Source organism: Ischnura elegans, chromosome X (genome assembly GCF_921293095.1).
Source record: "Ischnura elegans chromosome X, ioIscEleg1.1, whole genome shotgun sequence".
Lineage (NCBI taxonomy): Eukaryota > Metazoa > Arthropoda > Insecta > Odonata > Coenagrionidae > Ischnura > Ischnura elegans.
The window spans coordinates 69,157,029-69,173,663 of NC_060259.1; the positions used below are offsets into that span (position 1 = coordinate 69,157,029).

Below are 16,635 nucleotides of genomic sequence, written 5' to 3' on the forward strand. Positions count from 1 at the left end.
AAAAACAACGCAATTTTTAACTTTTATTTGACTTCTTCAAAGCATATCGCTCACTATTGAACGGTTTCATCATAAATTCATTCCTAAGGCAAGTGCATTAATCCGCATATATGTAATTTAGGCGCAGATCCGCGGGCTACAGCGCACTGGACATAACTGTCAGCTCGCGTTTCCTGCAAGATTAACTTTTTCCTCCAGAGCCATTAACTCCTACAGAGGAAATGAAATCCCGGTAAGTCAACTTATTTAAGTACTCATCACAGCCATGGTAAGACTCTAAGCCAAAGCAATTTATCTCCCTCAATCGCATCCCTTACTTTCGAGTACTTGCTGTAGGCTCTGTAAAATACCGCATTGATTAGCATGAAGGTTTTCTTTGGGATGTAGACAAATTTTTGAGCATTATATTTCATGGGAGTGGAACACTCACTTAACAAGCAGTCTAAGGGTATGCAGGAGGATTGAAGAGGTCCTCTCACACTGCCTTTCCGTAATTAGTGAGTACTAATATCTACAGGATAAAGTATACATAAAATTAAAAAGGTAAATGCAACACATACGTTAGCATGTGAGTAAACTTCTCTCGGGTTTCCCACCGGGTTAAAGGCTTCATAATGGCCATTATGAAGCCTTTAACCCGGTGGGAAACCCGAGAGAAGTTTACTCACATCATTCGCCGGGAAAGCATCAAATCTTTCTTCATACGTTAGCATGCCAGTTTATGCTGTATAAAATGACTCTAAAAAGAACTTATATGGAGTACAATGGAATAAGCTTACCTTAAAGAAATAATTACATACAATAATGACTGAATAATTATCCATTATTTTTAAGTACATAGTCACCATAATTAAATAGAAATATGGAACCATATTCAGGGATATTATTAACATAAGGTTCTGGTTAGGGAGGCATCATTTCACGATATTTACATTTACCTAAAGTATCCAATTAGTGAAGCCCAAGAAAAGGGAGCCTCAGGAAGGTATTAGGATTAATGGAGATTATACTCACAAGATACATTTTCTCAGATTCCCAGCCGTGACTGTATGAAACGCAACAGCCCTTTAAGCTAAAAAAAAAGCTGTATGTAAACACACTTAATGTGATTACGATATGAAGAGCATGAAAATAAAGAAAAAACATGAGTTGAATGGGATAATTTTGGGGTGAAAAATTAAGGGACGGATTTATTAGGATACTGATTCGTGAGACAAGCACACGACCCGGGGACTTCTTTAGTTAATGACTATTTTTCTTCAATTTTTTGCTTCTTTTACCTATTCTGTAGCTTATTCTACCTCATGGTCTAGTTTTAAGGGCAGCAGAATCATTACTCTTTAAGTTAGCATCCCTGGCTTACCTATTGTTGAATTTGCGGGAGAATATGCGGCAGTCCGCTGAACAATCATAACTCTGAGGTGACTCTTCCTGATTATTTACAATCGTCCGAATTAAGCAAATTCTAACAGAAAATGCTTATTTTCTATCACTAAATTGGAATATTGACCTTTCCCAAGAATGCTCTTCTTTTTATCTGATAATGCTCGTTCAAGATTGCTCATTATCCTAGATAAAACGTAGCAATTATCATTACAATAGCTTGCAATAATTACTGTGATTATCAGCATAGATAAATTTTGTATATGATAAATAAATATTATAGTATATATAGCTTCAAATATGTTTGATCGTTGCATAACGTGCTACACCAAAGCAATCCGTGCTGGAAAAATGCAATGCTTTCTATAGTAACTTGAGGTAATTCCATGCCCAATAAGTTATTATTTTACGTTCACCAATGCTTTCTATAGCTTTTTAAATGGAAATATTGCTAAACATTACATTATTTGTAATTTTTCTTATTTCTTAAAATCATTTATTATTATTTATCAATAAGATTGAATCAAAGATTACTATTTTCACTTATTACTTTAAATGATTTCAAATGGAATGCCTGACTGCCTTTTTCCTCATCCACAGCCAAGCTTACAAGAAACCATCTCCGCTATTGACTCACTTAGTAATTCAACGCATAGTTTCTTAGATAGGCTTGAGTATAAATAACCCCAGACTGAGCCATTGACGTCTGAATAGCACTTATTTTAGGTAGGGGGAGGGGTTAGTCCCTCTGCCTGTGGTGGGACGTTCACGTAAGAGGATATTATTTGATGGATACAACGGCTTCACCCGCAGCCTCAACTCAAGACCCTTCGGCCAGTAGTCAATCGTTTTACCTACTTGGCTTCCACGTTTCTCCGGGGGTTTCTTCTGAATTTTCGGATGAAAATGACCGAATTATGTGAGCTGTTGAATCTCCAAACGAATTGTTCAGTGAGTCATTCAATGCTCATGGCAACATAGATGCCACCAAGGCAAAGGCGTACACAGGATCAAAACTAGAGTGGGGGCAACCCATGATTGTTCAAGTTGTAGATAAGATTTAAGCATGGAAAAGGTGAATGAAATCAACGTTTTAAGGACACTGTAACCGCTCTTTATTAGTTCTTCAAATTATTTGCTTGAAAAGTATTACTTTCTTTAAAGACATTTACGATTTTTGCTTCTTGGTGGGGAGCAGCTGCCCCCTCCTGCCCCTCGCTGCGTACGCCCATGCACCAAGAGGACTTGGTAGAAGAGGCCCATCAATCAATGGGGTCAGTCTCTTAGAGGCTTGATTTATGCTGCAATTTTGGGCGCAATACATTCGGTTTTCAAATACGTCCACAGTGCGGCAATGAGTACACAACTATTCAACGATTCTTAATATTTGCAATAGTGTTTACAATCGTGAGGAATACATCTGAGCAGATTTGAATTTGATAGATCACACCATCACGAATATAAATTTCGGTTAACAGCCCTTATGAAAGCCCATCAGTTAAATTGGATTATTTTGTCCATCAACGACGCGAGTGGCAACTTTTGTAAACCCATTTAATTGCGCGGTGGATAGCAGCATATTTAGAAGCCTACTGGAGAATCCTCTATTGCAGAACACCGTGGATTACACAATGGAAATGAACCGCTCCTGTAAAATTGAGCCGAAAGTTGTGCGCCCTATGTTAACTTCAACACCAGTGGCGTACCTGAGGGGATAGATCCCCCCCCCCCCCAAAGCCTCGGAAAAAAATGAAGGTATTGTCTAGTTTTGACATTTAATAACTGCATCTGCTTAAAGTTAAATTTTTAGTGTCAAATGATGTAAAACGTACTTCCAGGCATGTCACTTTTCAAAAGTTTCCAGACCCCCGTTGACTGGGGAGGGGTATCGCCACCCCAGGCCATCCTATCCCCCCAATGCATATTCCTAGTTACGCCACTGGTCAACACAATGTCCGTATTTGGTGACGTAAGTCAGCGAAGTCATCAGATTTTGAGCTCAAATTCGAAAATACAAAATTACCCTCCAATTTTGACTTGAGCTCTAAAATTTCTGTTTTTGCGCAATAATTTGGAGGTCGTGGAATAAAACAAGTTTATTCAAGTGAGCGGCTGACGTGCATCTACGCTGGAAAGAGTCACCTTACTTCCGGGAAAAGACGCTAAGAGTGACGTTTCAAAGGTCCAAGGTGAGGTAATAGGCACAAATACATAGGTAACCAATTATGTACATAAAATAAAAGAAAATTTTTCAAATAAAATGGTATTTAATTAATTCCGTGCGTTAGAACTTTTTCATACACAGTCTTAATGAGCGAGTAGCTTCACTCGGCACCCATTGGGATGAAATCATAATTTACGAGTTTTAAAAAATACACAACAGAGACAAGTCATACAGTGTACAGGATTGTGATAGTCAAAAGAAAAACTTTTGAGTAATATCATACACATACCATGTTTTTTGTACAATTCCATCTGAATATACACTCGCGCGACACCACATCATATCTCTTTACTTGCATTTAATGCAATCCTTTTTCCACTCCCGGCAGAGCATGTGATTTGCACACTTAGATAAGAGAAGGCATTCATAGGTAGTAAGTATCGATGCATAAAGGGATCATTCATCTTTGCATCACTCAAGCTGGAATACCTCTTAATAAGATCATTATCATTCTATTACTAAAATATAATTCAATATTCACATGATTACTGAGGAAGTGATGCAGTAAAAATTATGGAAATATGAGGGTCCAGTAGTGATGCATAGATGAAGTAGATAATGGCTTATTTACATGGCTGGGACAGAGCGTAAAAAATATTACAGAGAATTTTCCGCTCTCCCGTTGTTATACCTATTAGAGATCTGCTCAGCAGGGAAACAATAACAACATTTTACACATGTCCAAGAAAAAATATCATTTTTACCAGGGAAAGGCTCTTCACTTTTTGCAATAATATCCATCCCGAAGAACCATTCGACACGCCTTGCTACCATTACAAGAGGAAAACTAGAGTTATTACCTCCATTATTTACAATTTGTACAAACCGCCTTCATGGTGAAACCTTGAATTATCTCAAGGTGAATGAAAAGGCGAAATAAGACCAACTAACAGCCATTGACATACTTATATCAAAAGGTAACGGGACAAAAAAATTGAGGAATGATAGGAAGCAGAAACCATCGCAACTTATTTCAACTCAATTCGTTTACAACTTGATGTACACTACCACTTCGCATCTAGCCACTAAGTGTACAATAACACAAATAACCCGCGCTCGCGATGATAATCAATTGCATGCCTTCATACATCAGGCAATATTCTTTTAGCTCTAATAATGAAAAGCTCCGCGATGCTTAGCGGTACAACATTTAATTATATTAAATATTCCACGATACATAATTTTCTTTCGATGCTCTTTTAAGTGTATTTACAACGTTTAGTGGTGAGTGTGTACTTTATTCACATGATATCAACAAAATTTATTGAATACCATGCAAAGTCATGAGAGATATTTCGCGCGTTGAACTCTCCCAAAAATATTATTGCCTTGCTTTGAGCAACGCAAAACATATGCTCTCGACTCAATTTTTCTCCGTGTACCATTTTTCATTTAAAATTACCCATGCCACCCTCCAGGCCAATCTCATTTGGCGATGGATTACCTTGGTATAACTTGCGCTATCGTTTTGAAATTATCAGGGAAAGCAGAGTTATCCCTGCTCAGTATTGCACATCTCAAATATTTAAAAAAATATATCCGAAAAAATGATTGATAATCAAAATTAGAAATTATCAAATTTGAGAAATAGGCAAATATTGACATCGTTGTACATCAGAAACCCTGGAAATTTCAATGGGATTGCTTAAGTTTGAAACTAATAATCCGTCATCAAAAAACATCGTACGAGTGAGAAGTATGCATCCACTTTACGATGATATGGTTAGCAAGATACGCTAAACACTGTCACAACTATAACTGGCTATGGAAGCTACCTAAACATTAGGAGGACGGGAGCTTCACACAACTTTGAAGGACGGGAAAAGGGGTTTTGACCAATAGGTATTCTAGCTTCATACTCATTTCTGGAATCAACCAAAATTTCGGCATATTTTAGAAATATAAAGTAAAAAGCTCATGATATGAGAAAAAGAACTTTTCAATAACCATATTCCCCAGAAAACTCCACTTTTAATTTAAAACTCAAAGAAATGCGATGATTCCATGATTTGTGCAACCCTCAATGCAGGTAAAGCTCCTTCAACAAAGAATATTGATGTGAGATAAAGGGCTACAAATATAGATCCAAGTGCGTAATGATGTATCATTGTTTTTGTAAATACATATATGGGCTTGCAGGTGGAGAAAGTTGATATAAAACCTGACCTCGATGCAGTGAGAGGTTAGGGGTGAAAACAAACCATAGCCGTCCTTATAGGTATATGTCCAATCTACAATTTCCTACGAACAACTGCGAAATTTTCCTCTTAAGTTATTACAATGTGCATGAAGGAACACAAATGAACCAAATTGCAGAGGAATGGGATAGGTAATAAGTAACTGAATTTCATTTTGAACATGGTTAAAATGACTCGTCCTGTCCTTCTAGGTCTACAATCTATGGCCAATGACTAATTTGTACAGTTTGCTAATAAAACAATGTGAGGAAAACTCTGGATCAAACATTTCCAGCTTGCATTGCCAACGCTCGGTATGGGAGGTAATTTCTTTAGGCACTTGATTGGGCCGACTGCAAATACAATTATGTCACACCCGACATAATTGTATTTGCAGTCGACATTGGAAAACGACACGAGCTCTGTGATTTAAAAAATTGGCGAATTTTTTAACAAGACACGTTCACTGTGCTTGGATCTTCATAATTAGGATTCGAAAGGTGTTTTTGCGCGACATATAGTAACTGACCCCATGTTTTCACACATTGTCGCGATATCGAAATACCAGGTCCACGAACATATTCTACGGCGGCACGAGTAAAGACAACAGTCAAGAATTCCATCCCTCGCCAACGCATGGCATTTTCCGCGTCGAGTGCAACTAAATTTGAATTTTCATCGCCCCGGAGATGGCAAGCTGAAGGTTGAAGTGAGCCTCGATACGCTAGAATGTGTGGGCACACACTCCAAAACACCCCTTTGCCATTTCGTGAGTCTTTTTTTACGTGACCTTTATCTTGTCGAGTGCCGAGGAAGAAAGAAATCCCGCCCCTGTCCCCTTCGTGGCATGTAAAAGCCACGGAAATAAATGTCGTGGCGAAATCTCTTAACCTACGCGTCATTGTTCATTGCCATTTCGCTCACCACCCTACGTAACTATCCTTTCACTTTTCCCGCCGCTCAATTACTAAGGAACTTAGTTCAATTATCGACCCAGAGAAAAAAATTTACGGAACTATCGTCACGTGCTTAGAAAATTTCTTAAGTAAAATTGATAATAACTTGAAGGATAAAAAAGAGAGAAAATTGGAAAAAAATTAGTCCACGGATGCTGGAAATTTTCATCAATTAGAGAAAAGATCATTTTTTTGGACAGCAAATGTTGAGAAAAAGAAAGTGGAACAAAAGAAGAACTGTGAAGGCCACGTTTGGTAACATTCAGAATAATCCATCACGGCTCTCGGTAAAGGATTATCGGACAAGACTGACTAGATTCGTTTGCACTGTCATTGTTCTGAAATCGGAGCGGACTTGCACATCCTTATAACTTGCCTACTCCTTCTTCCTCTCTGTGGAGGGAGAAACCGCACTGAGAAAAGTAAATGAGTTTTATTTATCTTTTAACGACAGGAAGGAGGGCCTGCGAGGAGGTTCCGTCGTAAAATTTATCCAATGTCATTTCCTTCTTTGATGGGTTCCATGGAATAAAAATCTGCTGTCCAAACGGCACGAAAATTTTCCGAGGCCATTTAGCGGCGATAACGTGAAAACCGTGCCAGCATTTTTTTTCCGAATCACTACTAAATAAATGCAGCAATATTGGGTACTCTGTGGTTATTTAATGGAGATGGCCTTATGTTTTGCACCTTGACTTACTGATGAAGATTGAAAATATTCAAATTTCTCGAACCATTGCAGGGAATAAAGACGTCACCACGATTCATGTGAAATAACATCATCCCATGTGGAGTCATTTTTTTCTTCAGGAAAGATTTTCATGATAGGTATGATGCAAAGTACCCCACGCCTTCCTAACCTTGAAAAATATCATAATTCATTCTTGAAGTCAAAATTCGACTTTTGTAACTACAGTTGCATCTAGGATGCAAAAAGCAGAAGAATTAAATCCTACACTTGATAATAACACCGTAATGTACGCAGCCTTGGGCCATTTTGACAGTCCGAAAATTAAGACTCCAATATACGTCGTGTCGTGATGAATATGTTTGGACAGCAGAGAATATGAGGCAGATAAATGCATCGCAGAGAATATCTTTTATTCACACGGGAACAAGTAATTTTGGGATTCTAAAATGGAAAATCATAAGGGCATAAAGTATGTTTACCAAATGGAGAAAAGTCTGGTATAATGGATTATCTAAATTGAATGAAATATATTAAGGCAGAAGTGATGGAGACAAAGTAAGTCATTCCTTGGACAGAAAAAAAACGTTTACTGTTATCTTTCATAGATTCCTCATTCTCCACCCTTTCCGTGTTATAGGGAAGAAAAAAGAAATGGGGATTAATTATCCTTCTGAGGAATTTAAACTGTTCATGATCATGCTACATGGATTAATCGACCGTTACTACCTTGCGATGAGGAAGAATTGAGTACGGGAGGATTAACCCATGGATAGTCCCTCCCTCCTAAGGAATTGTGACGCGATCGAAAGCTGTGCTTCCAGTGAGCAAGGCGACAAATCCCCACCATACTTCGCGCACCCGAGCTCCGAAGCCTCCACCCGATGACCTTGGCGGGGCGCGAGGCATAGCGACAAGGCATGAGCCACTCTCCCCACTCTTGCGAGCCTGACCTTTCGGGCGAGAAGCAATGCAGCTCCCATTCCGTGACATAACGGAATCCCGCTTCCACATGGCAAAGGAGAATACGGGTAAATATCAGCCCTCCCGACCGGGAGCGTCTTTGAAAATTGTATGGCAATTAACATCAAGGTACACAAAACCTAATACTGCCACAGTCTATCTCCATTTCGTGCGGCGGAAATTAAAGCACAGTTACTTCACCGACGTGTGAAAGAGCATTCGATTGTCTGGATTTTGATGCATTTGATAATGCAGTTTTTCTGTGGCTGAAGACTCTACGTTCAGTACTATTGGAGCAACAAACTGTTATGGATAGTTCTTAGCTAAGTCTCCTCTCCCGCCAGCTAAATTGGCGATGGTTTCGCCTTCTACAAGCATTTATTTCTCTTAGAGAGGTTTGATTTTGAAAAATTTACACATATTGTGTCTATGCACCTTTTGAAGCTGCTATGAGGTCTCTAAAAATCCATAAAGTCACGATACATTTCCGGTTCAATTATTGGCGTGGTAAATTGAGCTTCTCGATGTATGAATAGTTAAGTTTAATAGCTATATTAAATTATACTGCATTATGATTAATTACATAATTATAGCATTACAGTTTATTATTGGCCAGTTGATGTGATAAATGATAATCATTCACGAAATACTTTGAAAACACATAAGTAATGGCTGTACACTTGGATTTGATTTCAAAACGCTTACGGGGCAATTTTTTAAAATGTGAATGGAACAATTGCTTATTTAGTGTTTTGATATGATGTCTTCTTACTTATATTCAATAATTACATTACAGGCTAGCACTGGAATGAGTAGCTCAGGCTTTTCAAAGAAGAGGAAAATCTTCTATGCTGCATGGTCTCTTGAAGGTGGCTATGCCTTCTATTTGCATATGCACGAACAGTGGTAACATATTTCATTTTCAATCAAGACAGAATCCATATCTGTGCCACACACACCACAATAATAGCTAACTCTGTTTCAGGTCCTTGTTCATCAATTTCATCACCATCGCGCACTTAAACTCTTGACTACTTCTCACTGGTTCCATTTCCTGGTATATGTCCGTCTCAAGAAACTGTACACTGCATATATTGAAGAGGGACGATGTCTCGCCTATCACGAAAAAATATCTGGTAACTGCCGTTTTCCACTCACAGTGTCTGGCACCGCCAATCCAAATCACATTGGTGCCCTCTGCGGCGAGGGGTCCTCACTTGTCGGGGATTTTGGATCCCAGGGGACGAGAGGTCGAAGCGGACAAGCGTCGAAACTTAACACGAGGCGTGCGCCAGGACGCTCAGACGCTCACGTGCCGCTTCATGTGGAGCGAGAGGTGGTCCGACCTGGAGAAGGCCCGCTCGCACAACCGGCACTGAAAAGGCCGGTCCCCAGTATGCTTGCGGTAGTGGCGGGTCAGCTCATCCGACCGCGCAAACTTCCAGCCGCACCCCTTCCAGCTGCACTGATACGGCTTCTCCCCCGTGTGGGTACGGAGGTGAGCCTTGAGATGCGACGACTTGGTGTATGTCTTGCCGCACCCCGGGTGCGAGCAAGTGTGCGTGGTCAGCTTCTTGCGCCCGCAGCTCCGCCGGCCGCGTTTGGGCTTGTGTCCCTCGGGTGCCGCTGGTGCGGGAGCCGCCGGGGGCTGCTCGCCCAAGGCCGGGTGCTGCGCAGCCAGTCCCCGGGACGGTGGGGATGCGGGAGCCGCGGACGGGGATGAGAGGAGGTCGCCAAGGTTGGGCGAAGAGGGTGGAGTCATGACTTTGAGCTGCGGGAGGTTCGACACTCGGAGCGGGGCGGATGCGAGCTGCAGTGGCGGCATGCCGGCCCTGCCCTTGCCGTAGTCGCCGTTCTCTGGGCTAGCGGGTGGGGACATTTCTGAGTGGATATATGGGATCATGGCGGGCATGATAGTCATCATGCCGTCATACTTGGTCTCACCCGGGATCTCCTCGCTCCGAAAGTCCACCTGACCATCCACCCGACCGCCTTCGGGTTCTCCTGGGCCCGCGTCCCTGTACGGCGAGTGCCACTCTTGCACCATGGTCGGCTTCTCCTCCTGGATTTGCCCGTAGGAGCCCTCGAAAGGATCCTCCGGAGCCATGACTGGCTCCAGGCACTGACATTCCTCCTTGATTGAGTCCGCGATCGATGCTGGTTGCTGGCAAGGTGGTGGGGGTGACTCCTCCTTGACCACAGAGGTCTCGCCCGGCGGCACGGTGTAAAAAGTGTGCTGCTCCACCACATGGTTCAGCAACATGTCCAAGTCCACGAACTCATCCTGGTAGGGTTCCTGGAAGCCGCCAGTTACAGGCGTAGGCTCCTGCCTGACCGCGACCTCTCCACCTGGGTACGTCACTGGCACAGGGGAGATCAGCTCCGTCTTCTCCGGTTCCTCGGGTGTCGTGGGTACCAGCATTTCCTCTGCTATGGCTCCATCGGTGGCGCTGGGCAGGGCTCCCTCAGAAGTCATGCTGCCCACCTCGTCATACTCGGCCGATCCGATTTTGACGTGGATGGTGCCAGAGCCGAAGATGTACACGGGCGATGCTTGCGGCGGCGTGGGCTGCCCGAGAAGGATGCTTTCGATGTCTTGCCACATCTGTAAAGGAGAAGATAATTTGAGCATTAGGAATCTGTCATATCCAAGGTCTTCCTAGCTGTTATATTTTAAGGATAAAATGGTACGCAGGATACATCAGCCTTATCTAACGCTTTTGATGCCTGCAGAAAGGCAATACAAATCAAAATTCCATCAAATGATGTAAATATCCTTCATTACATTAGCTTTTGGTCAACTGGATCGAGATAACCTAACACATAATGTACCATTACATTGTCAACGAGGCCAATATTTTTAATTCTTGCATCATGCAAGCTCACTGATCGAAATATTCTTTTTTGGTCTCTAATTATAGCAAATTTTTCATCCAAAAATAAATTGATAAGAATGGAGCATTTCCATTTATTTGCACTGAATTGACATTAACATCTTATTTTATCCTCAAAATATAATCTCACCATCAACCACCACCACCGAGCTTCTTGGATGGAAAGCGCGATTCTAGTTACACTAGATTGATTTTGCCTACAATTTCCTGTAGCCTATTCATCAGAAAAAGTTTCAAATTTCTGAGGCTTTCAGATCAACTCAGGGAGTTATGAGAACATCATATCGGGACGAAACATTTTTTTTAATAATTCCACATCAACAAAAGCGGTAATAAATCCCGTGAGTGCCTTTACCACTAAATTTTGATAAACGTTAATGCAATGGCTATGATACCGTGAGTGGTTGGATAGTGAACGGAAGCTTCACAGATTAGAACTTATGAACGGAGAGATAAATCCCGAAGTAGGTTTCACATATGCGTAAACTATTTAACCTCTTTACAGAAGTAATGGAATTTTCCCATAAATCAAAAAGCACAAGTCTCTCTTCAATAGTACTTAGAGGCTAATAGATGTTATTGATTCAAAATGGAGACAAAAGTGATCACATTTCCCCACCCTTTGTATTGACTTTATAAAAATATCAAAAATTTACCACGCTATTTTAATCTCTTTCTGTCGTTTGGCAGAGCGCACGTGATGTCTACGACGGCAATCGTGTTGTGTAATAATATATTCATCACAGTTATCTTCAGTCGGCATCGGAATATAAATAAAAGTGATTTCTTGGCTAAAACAAGTGCCAAGGATTTTATTGCCTTCAAATTAGCCTTTTTTTATTTTTTCAGACTCGATGTTATGAGAGGAAAAGTTGGATAAAAAACGTTACGGTATTTCAAAACTGGATTCATTGCGCTATGAGGCGCATGGAAAGTGATGTCGTGTTACACTTTCCAAAGACGCCACCGTCAAGTGGTGGGTGGGGTTGGATCGTGTGGTTGGATGCGAGTCACATATAGCCTATCCACATGCTTCCAGATGATTGCAGTGCCTCTCGCCACATTATCTCCGAACAGCTCACAAAATGGCGAATTAAAAGAGGACTCGCCGGGAAATTATGGAAAACATTTCCCCCTTGCCATTTTCACACTGATTGAGCAGTAAAAATATTGTTTTACGACATACCCCCCATTATTAGTGGCTAATTATTCTTCCCATCCCAGACGAGGATATTTTTAAAACCAATTGTTTAAATTATATTAATTCCACATTTTCCGGGGCAATCTATCCTTGGCTGAGAGAGTGGTCGTGTGTGTGTGAGTGCGTGTGTGTATCATGCAAATTGGCCTGTTGACTGCTGTGGACTCGGGACGCCCGAGGGGACTTAACCGGTGCTTCGCATCAAGGTTGATCTGTGGTGAGGCAGTAATTTCGGAGGAGCTTGCCAAGATCCACTTAGCGTTTCCAGAATATTAAAATGCTTTATGCCATCATTTTTTTACCCCCCTTCAACAGGTTTTGCACTCGCACTAAACACAGCATTATACCAATTAATGTTTCCATTTTTTTATTTCGACTACTCTAGAAAGCCGAGACTCATTTTAAACAACAACAGTTCGCCATTAGCTGTTGCCATGCCATTCAAATTCTCATCCCCGGTCGGCCGCGCGACGCCAGCACGAAGAACGGCTATTTCAAGAGTTGTAAAGAATGAGAGTAAAATAATGTTCTGTTCACGTGATACATTAACTAATTTTGGGTGAACACCATTTCATTGATGTCAAAATAATACACTTCTCCTTGAACTATCGCATATTTAAATGCACGGTTTAATCCTGTGCATCTTTTACACTGCAGCATTCATAAAATAAGCCGCTAAAGACGTAGGTTAATGGAAGAATTCATAAACCATTTTCAATTTTGCTTTTTCATGATAGTCTGATGATGAAAGTGTCAAAGGCTAACTAGCTGGCAAGAACGGAAAAGGAAAACCTATAATAAAATATATGAAAGAAGTAATGAAAGTTGTGAAAGAGAAGAAATGCGTAGAAGTGAAAAGATTAGCTGCCAGATGAATTGAGTGAAAAGCTGCGAATAACCAATCTCATGATTGTTGATCAGTGATGACTATGAGCTATATCTTCATTGTGGGAAACACGTAAGATTCAAATTAATTCAATAACTTTTCCGAGTTAATTTTGGAGTGTCTGCCCCGCATATGTGTCAGCGGTTTGATGTAACAACTTATACACTGAAAATTTTCTCTCAATCTTATCCTCCCTCATCTTATCCTATAGCATCGATTGAGAACTAAATTTTATAAATACCAATGAAACAATGGTCTACAGCAATTAAGAAGAACCTCAAAAATAAGAGATTATTTAGAGTCAAGGCGGGTTTTATACACAGAAAACTCCCTTCGATTTCGCCCACAAGAGTAACCAATTGACGGCGCTGCGGCAGCTGATCACTCACCAACAGAAGAAATGAACAAGGACAAGAGAATGAAAGGAAAGGTAAACACTCACACGATAGCTGAAAGAGACAGGACCATGCGTTTCGGGGCACGCTGAGCCCAAGTGAAATAAGTCAATATGGTCGATACACTACTTTTCTATTATATGCTCCCTTCCTTTCCTTGCCTGTGAATTCATTTACATGTTTGCGCATAAGGCGTTGTGTGAATGAATGGAGTAGTGGAGGTTCTTCTTATTTCGAAGTAATCGGCCGAAAAAAGAGGAGTTTGAGATGAGAAGGATAATATTGTGGAAAATGAGCCTATAGCAACTAATCAAAACAGTTTGCTTGGGGCAGCTGCTGGGATAACTTCGCCAGAAAGACCGGAACTGAGGTCGCACAACTTGCTGACACTTGATGTGGATCGAATAGGAAAGGCAATTAAAGACGAAAAAGATAGGAGCATTCGGAGGCATATTGAGGAATCGGCCAAAAACCTTTCAAGGTCTCAATGGCCAAGGATGTAAGATAATAATAGCCTACCATTTTGTTCCCATAAAGAGGCAAAAATAATGGCAATGTTTGCTCACAAAATATGAATGAAAAAGTAACTTCTGCCTAGCCCCGGTTCAAAAATTATTTCGCCTCCTCAACGTTTTTCATGGAGGATGAGGAAGAGGGTAGAATGTTGGGTGAACGAGGGAGAGGAGGGAAGAGAACGGGATATTTTGATAACATGAGAGGGAGTAGCCCTTATTGCGAATTTAAGAGGGAAGCCCATGAAGGGAGGGAAGACTACCAGAACACTACTTAAATACTCCATGCAAACCTACCTTATCTGGTAGAATAATTCTATAATAGTAGCGTTTCTCGAACGTCTCCTATGTTTTGTGTTCTCTCTTTGCGGTGAGCAACTTTCTTCTCTCAGAGAAATGGTATTGGTCGGGAGAGAGCAAGTGAGAAACCTACGTAGCGCCCACAGATCCATGCGAAAACTAATTGGCGATAAAATAAATCAAAGTGAGTGCCGTTGCGGGAGCCAACGAGAGGATTGTTGCGCAAAAGTTTGAAAAAAAAAGGCTGGTGAAGAGTCAGATCTGGAGCGCGGCGCTTTACGTAAATGTGGACGCTGAAGAAGGAGGAAAATATAAGACTGGAGTCGTTCCAGATGAAGGATCGGAGAAGAGGCAGTGGATGGAGGAGGAAGGAGGAAATGGTGGATGAGGAGAAGATATTTATAGAGGAGATAGAAGAGATTCTGAAAACCTTGACAGTTGGAAGGACGTTACCAACGGGGAAAGTAGAAGAAAGAGAATAGGCCTCATGGGTACTATGGCAGCGTATAGGTCCTACTTCAAAGGTCTAAATAGTCTCAAACTAAATAAAATAAGCCAAAGATATATCTTCATCGGTAAAATATAAGCAGGCTAGCAGTCTCATGCTAACAGTAAATATAAATAGAGTTCACAAGATAGCTGCGGAGAAGCTAAAAGCTGATGGCAACTTGAAAAACCCCCAACTTTTATTTTAGCAGAGAAAACATAACAAGATAGTGAATTAAATACTTTTAAATAAACACAATTGAATTCATCCAGATACCTCTTTTTCTCTGTAACTTTATTTGTTGTGAATTAAATTATCAATCGAAACGAAGGCAGTGTACACAAACGCTATCTTCGGAATCAAACTTCTATTCATCGGTAATTCCAGGCACGGAAATTTCGGTGGAAGGGTGAAAAGATCACCTGATATTTTTTTCTATTTATCTTGGTCGCATCAGAGGCATCCGATAATCGCTCTTATATATATATATATATTTACTTTGAGAGCGTGACTGGAGTAATTGAAAGGAACAGTTAATGGGGCAGGTATTCTCATTAATAGGTTTTTGCTGGTATTCGGATAAAGTGAGAGATTCCTTCACATATTGAATCGAGCACAAGCTTTCGGATTAATCGCAATTTTCAATCGGAACAAATAAAGTGTACACTAACACTATTCTCGCAATCCACCATTCATCAGTCTTTGCAGAAACGGAAATTATGGTGTAAGAATGAAAAGATCATGTCATCTTTTTTTTATTTACTTATTTATTTTCATCTCCCCGTAAAAATCTCATTTAAAGCGTTTTCAAAGGGGATTTATCTACAATCATCAGAGATAGAAACTCACAAACGCACATGCCCTGGAAAGGTGCAGCCTGCCCAGATGGTGAACGAACCCGGGACTTTCGGTTTGGCAGTCAAGGAATTTACCCGGTCGCCACCCAACTTTTCAATGCTGATCACATCAGCAGCAACTGAAAATCGCTCTTGTAAATATTTACTCCGAGAGCAAGCATAGAATGAAGGGGACTGCATAGAAGAGGTCCAATTCCATCCCAGAGAAGGCTGATTTCTGTCGCGAGTTCGGTCCTATTTTCATCCGTTTTCAAAAACGTCCGCGGTGTGGTGTTAAGTGCAATGCGATCGACTTTTTTTTCCAAAATTTTGGAGTACAATGTTTTTAATTGCGTGAAATGCCTTTGAACAGTTATGAATTTAATAGATAAAATCATCATGTATATAACATCCAAATACATATCCCTAATTATACCTCATTTTCCCGTGAAACTCAGATCACTTTGTCCATCAGCGACACAAGAGGCGGCTTTTGTAAACCCATTTAAGTGCCCGGTGGGTGACAACATATTTAGAGGCCGATCTGAAGATCCTCTTTTGTAGTATTCGTGCATAGAATAATCGTGAGGAACAGCTAATGAGGAAGGTACTCTCATCAATAAGTTTTCGATGGCATTTGTCTAAAGAGAAAGATTCCTTCGCAGACTGAATGGCGTTTTCATCGCTGGCACGGGACGGGCGAGGTCATTTTGCAACTCGCCGTGAGCGCCAG

At 40.9% G+C, this 16,635-nt stretch overlaps 1 protein-coding gene across 1 annotated transcript in view; it reads right to left on the bottom strand.

Annotated features, from left to right (window-relative positions):
• Positions 1-3,631: 3,631 nt before the first annotated feature.
• The window catches only part of LOC124171066 (Krueppel-like factor 2), a 53,312-nt gene continuing 40,308 nt past the window's right edge, over positions 3,632-16,635 (bottom strand). The window contains exon 2 of the mRNA XM_046550215.1: positions 3,632-10,996. Coding sequence (XP_046406171.1) covers positions 9,692-10,996 — 1,305 coding nt within the window. The 3' untranslated portion in view covers positions 3,632-9,691. The remainder of the gene's footprint in view (positions 10,997-16,635) is intronic.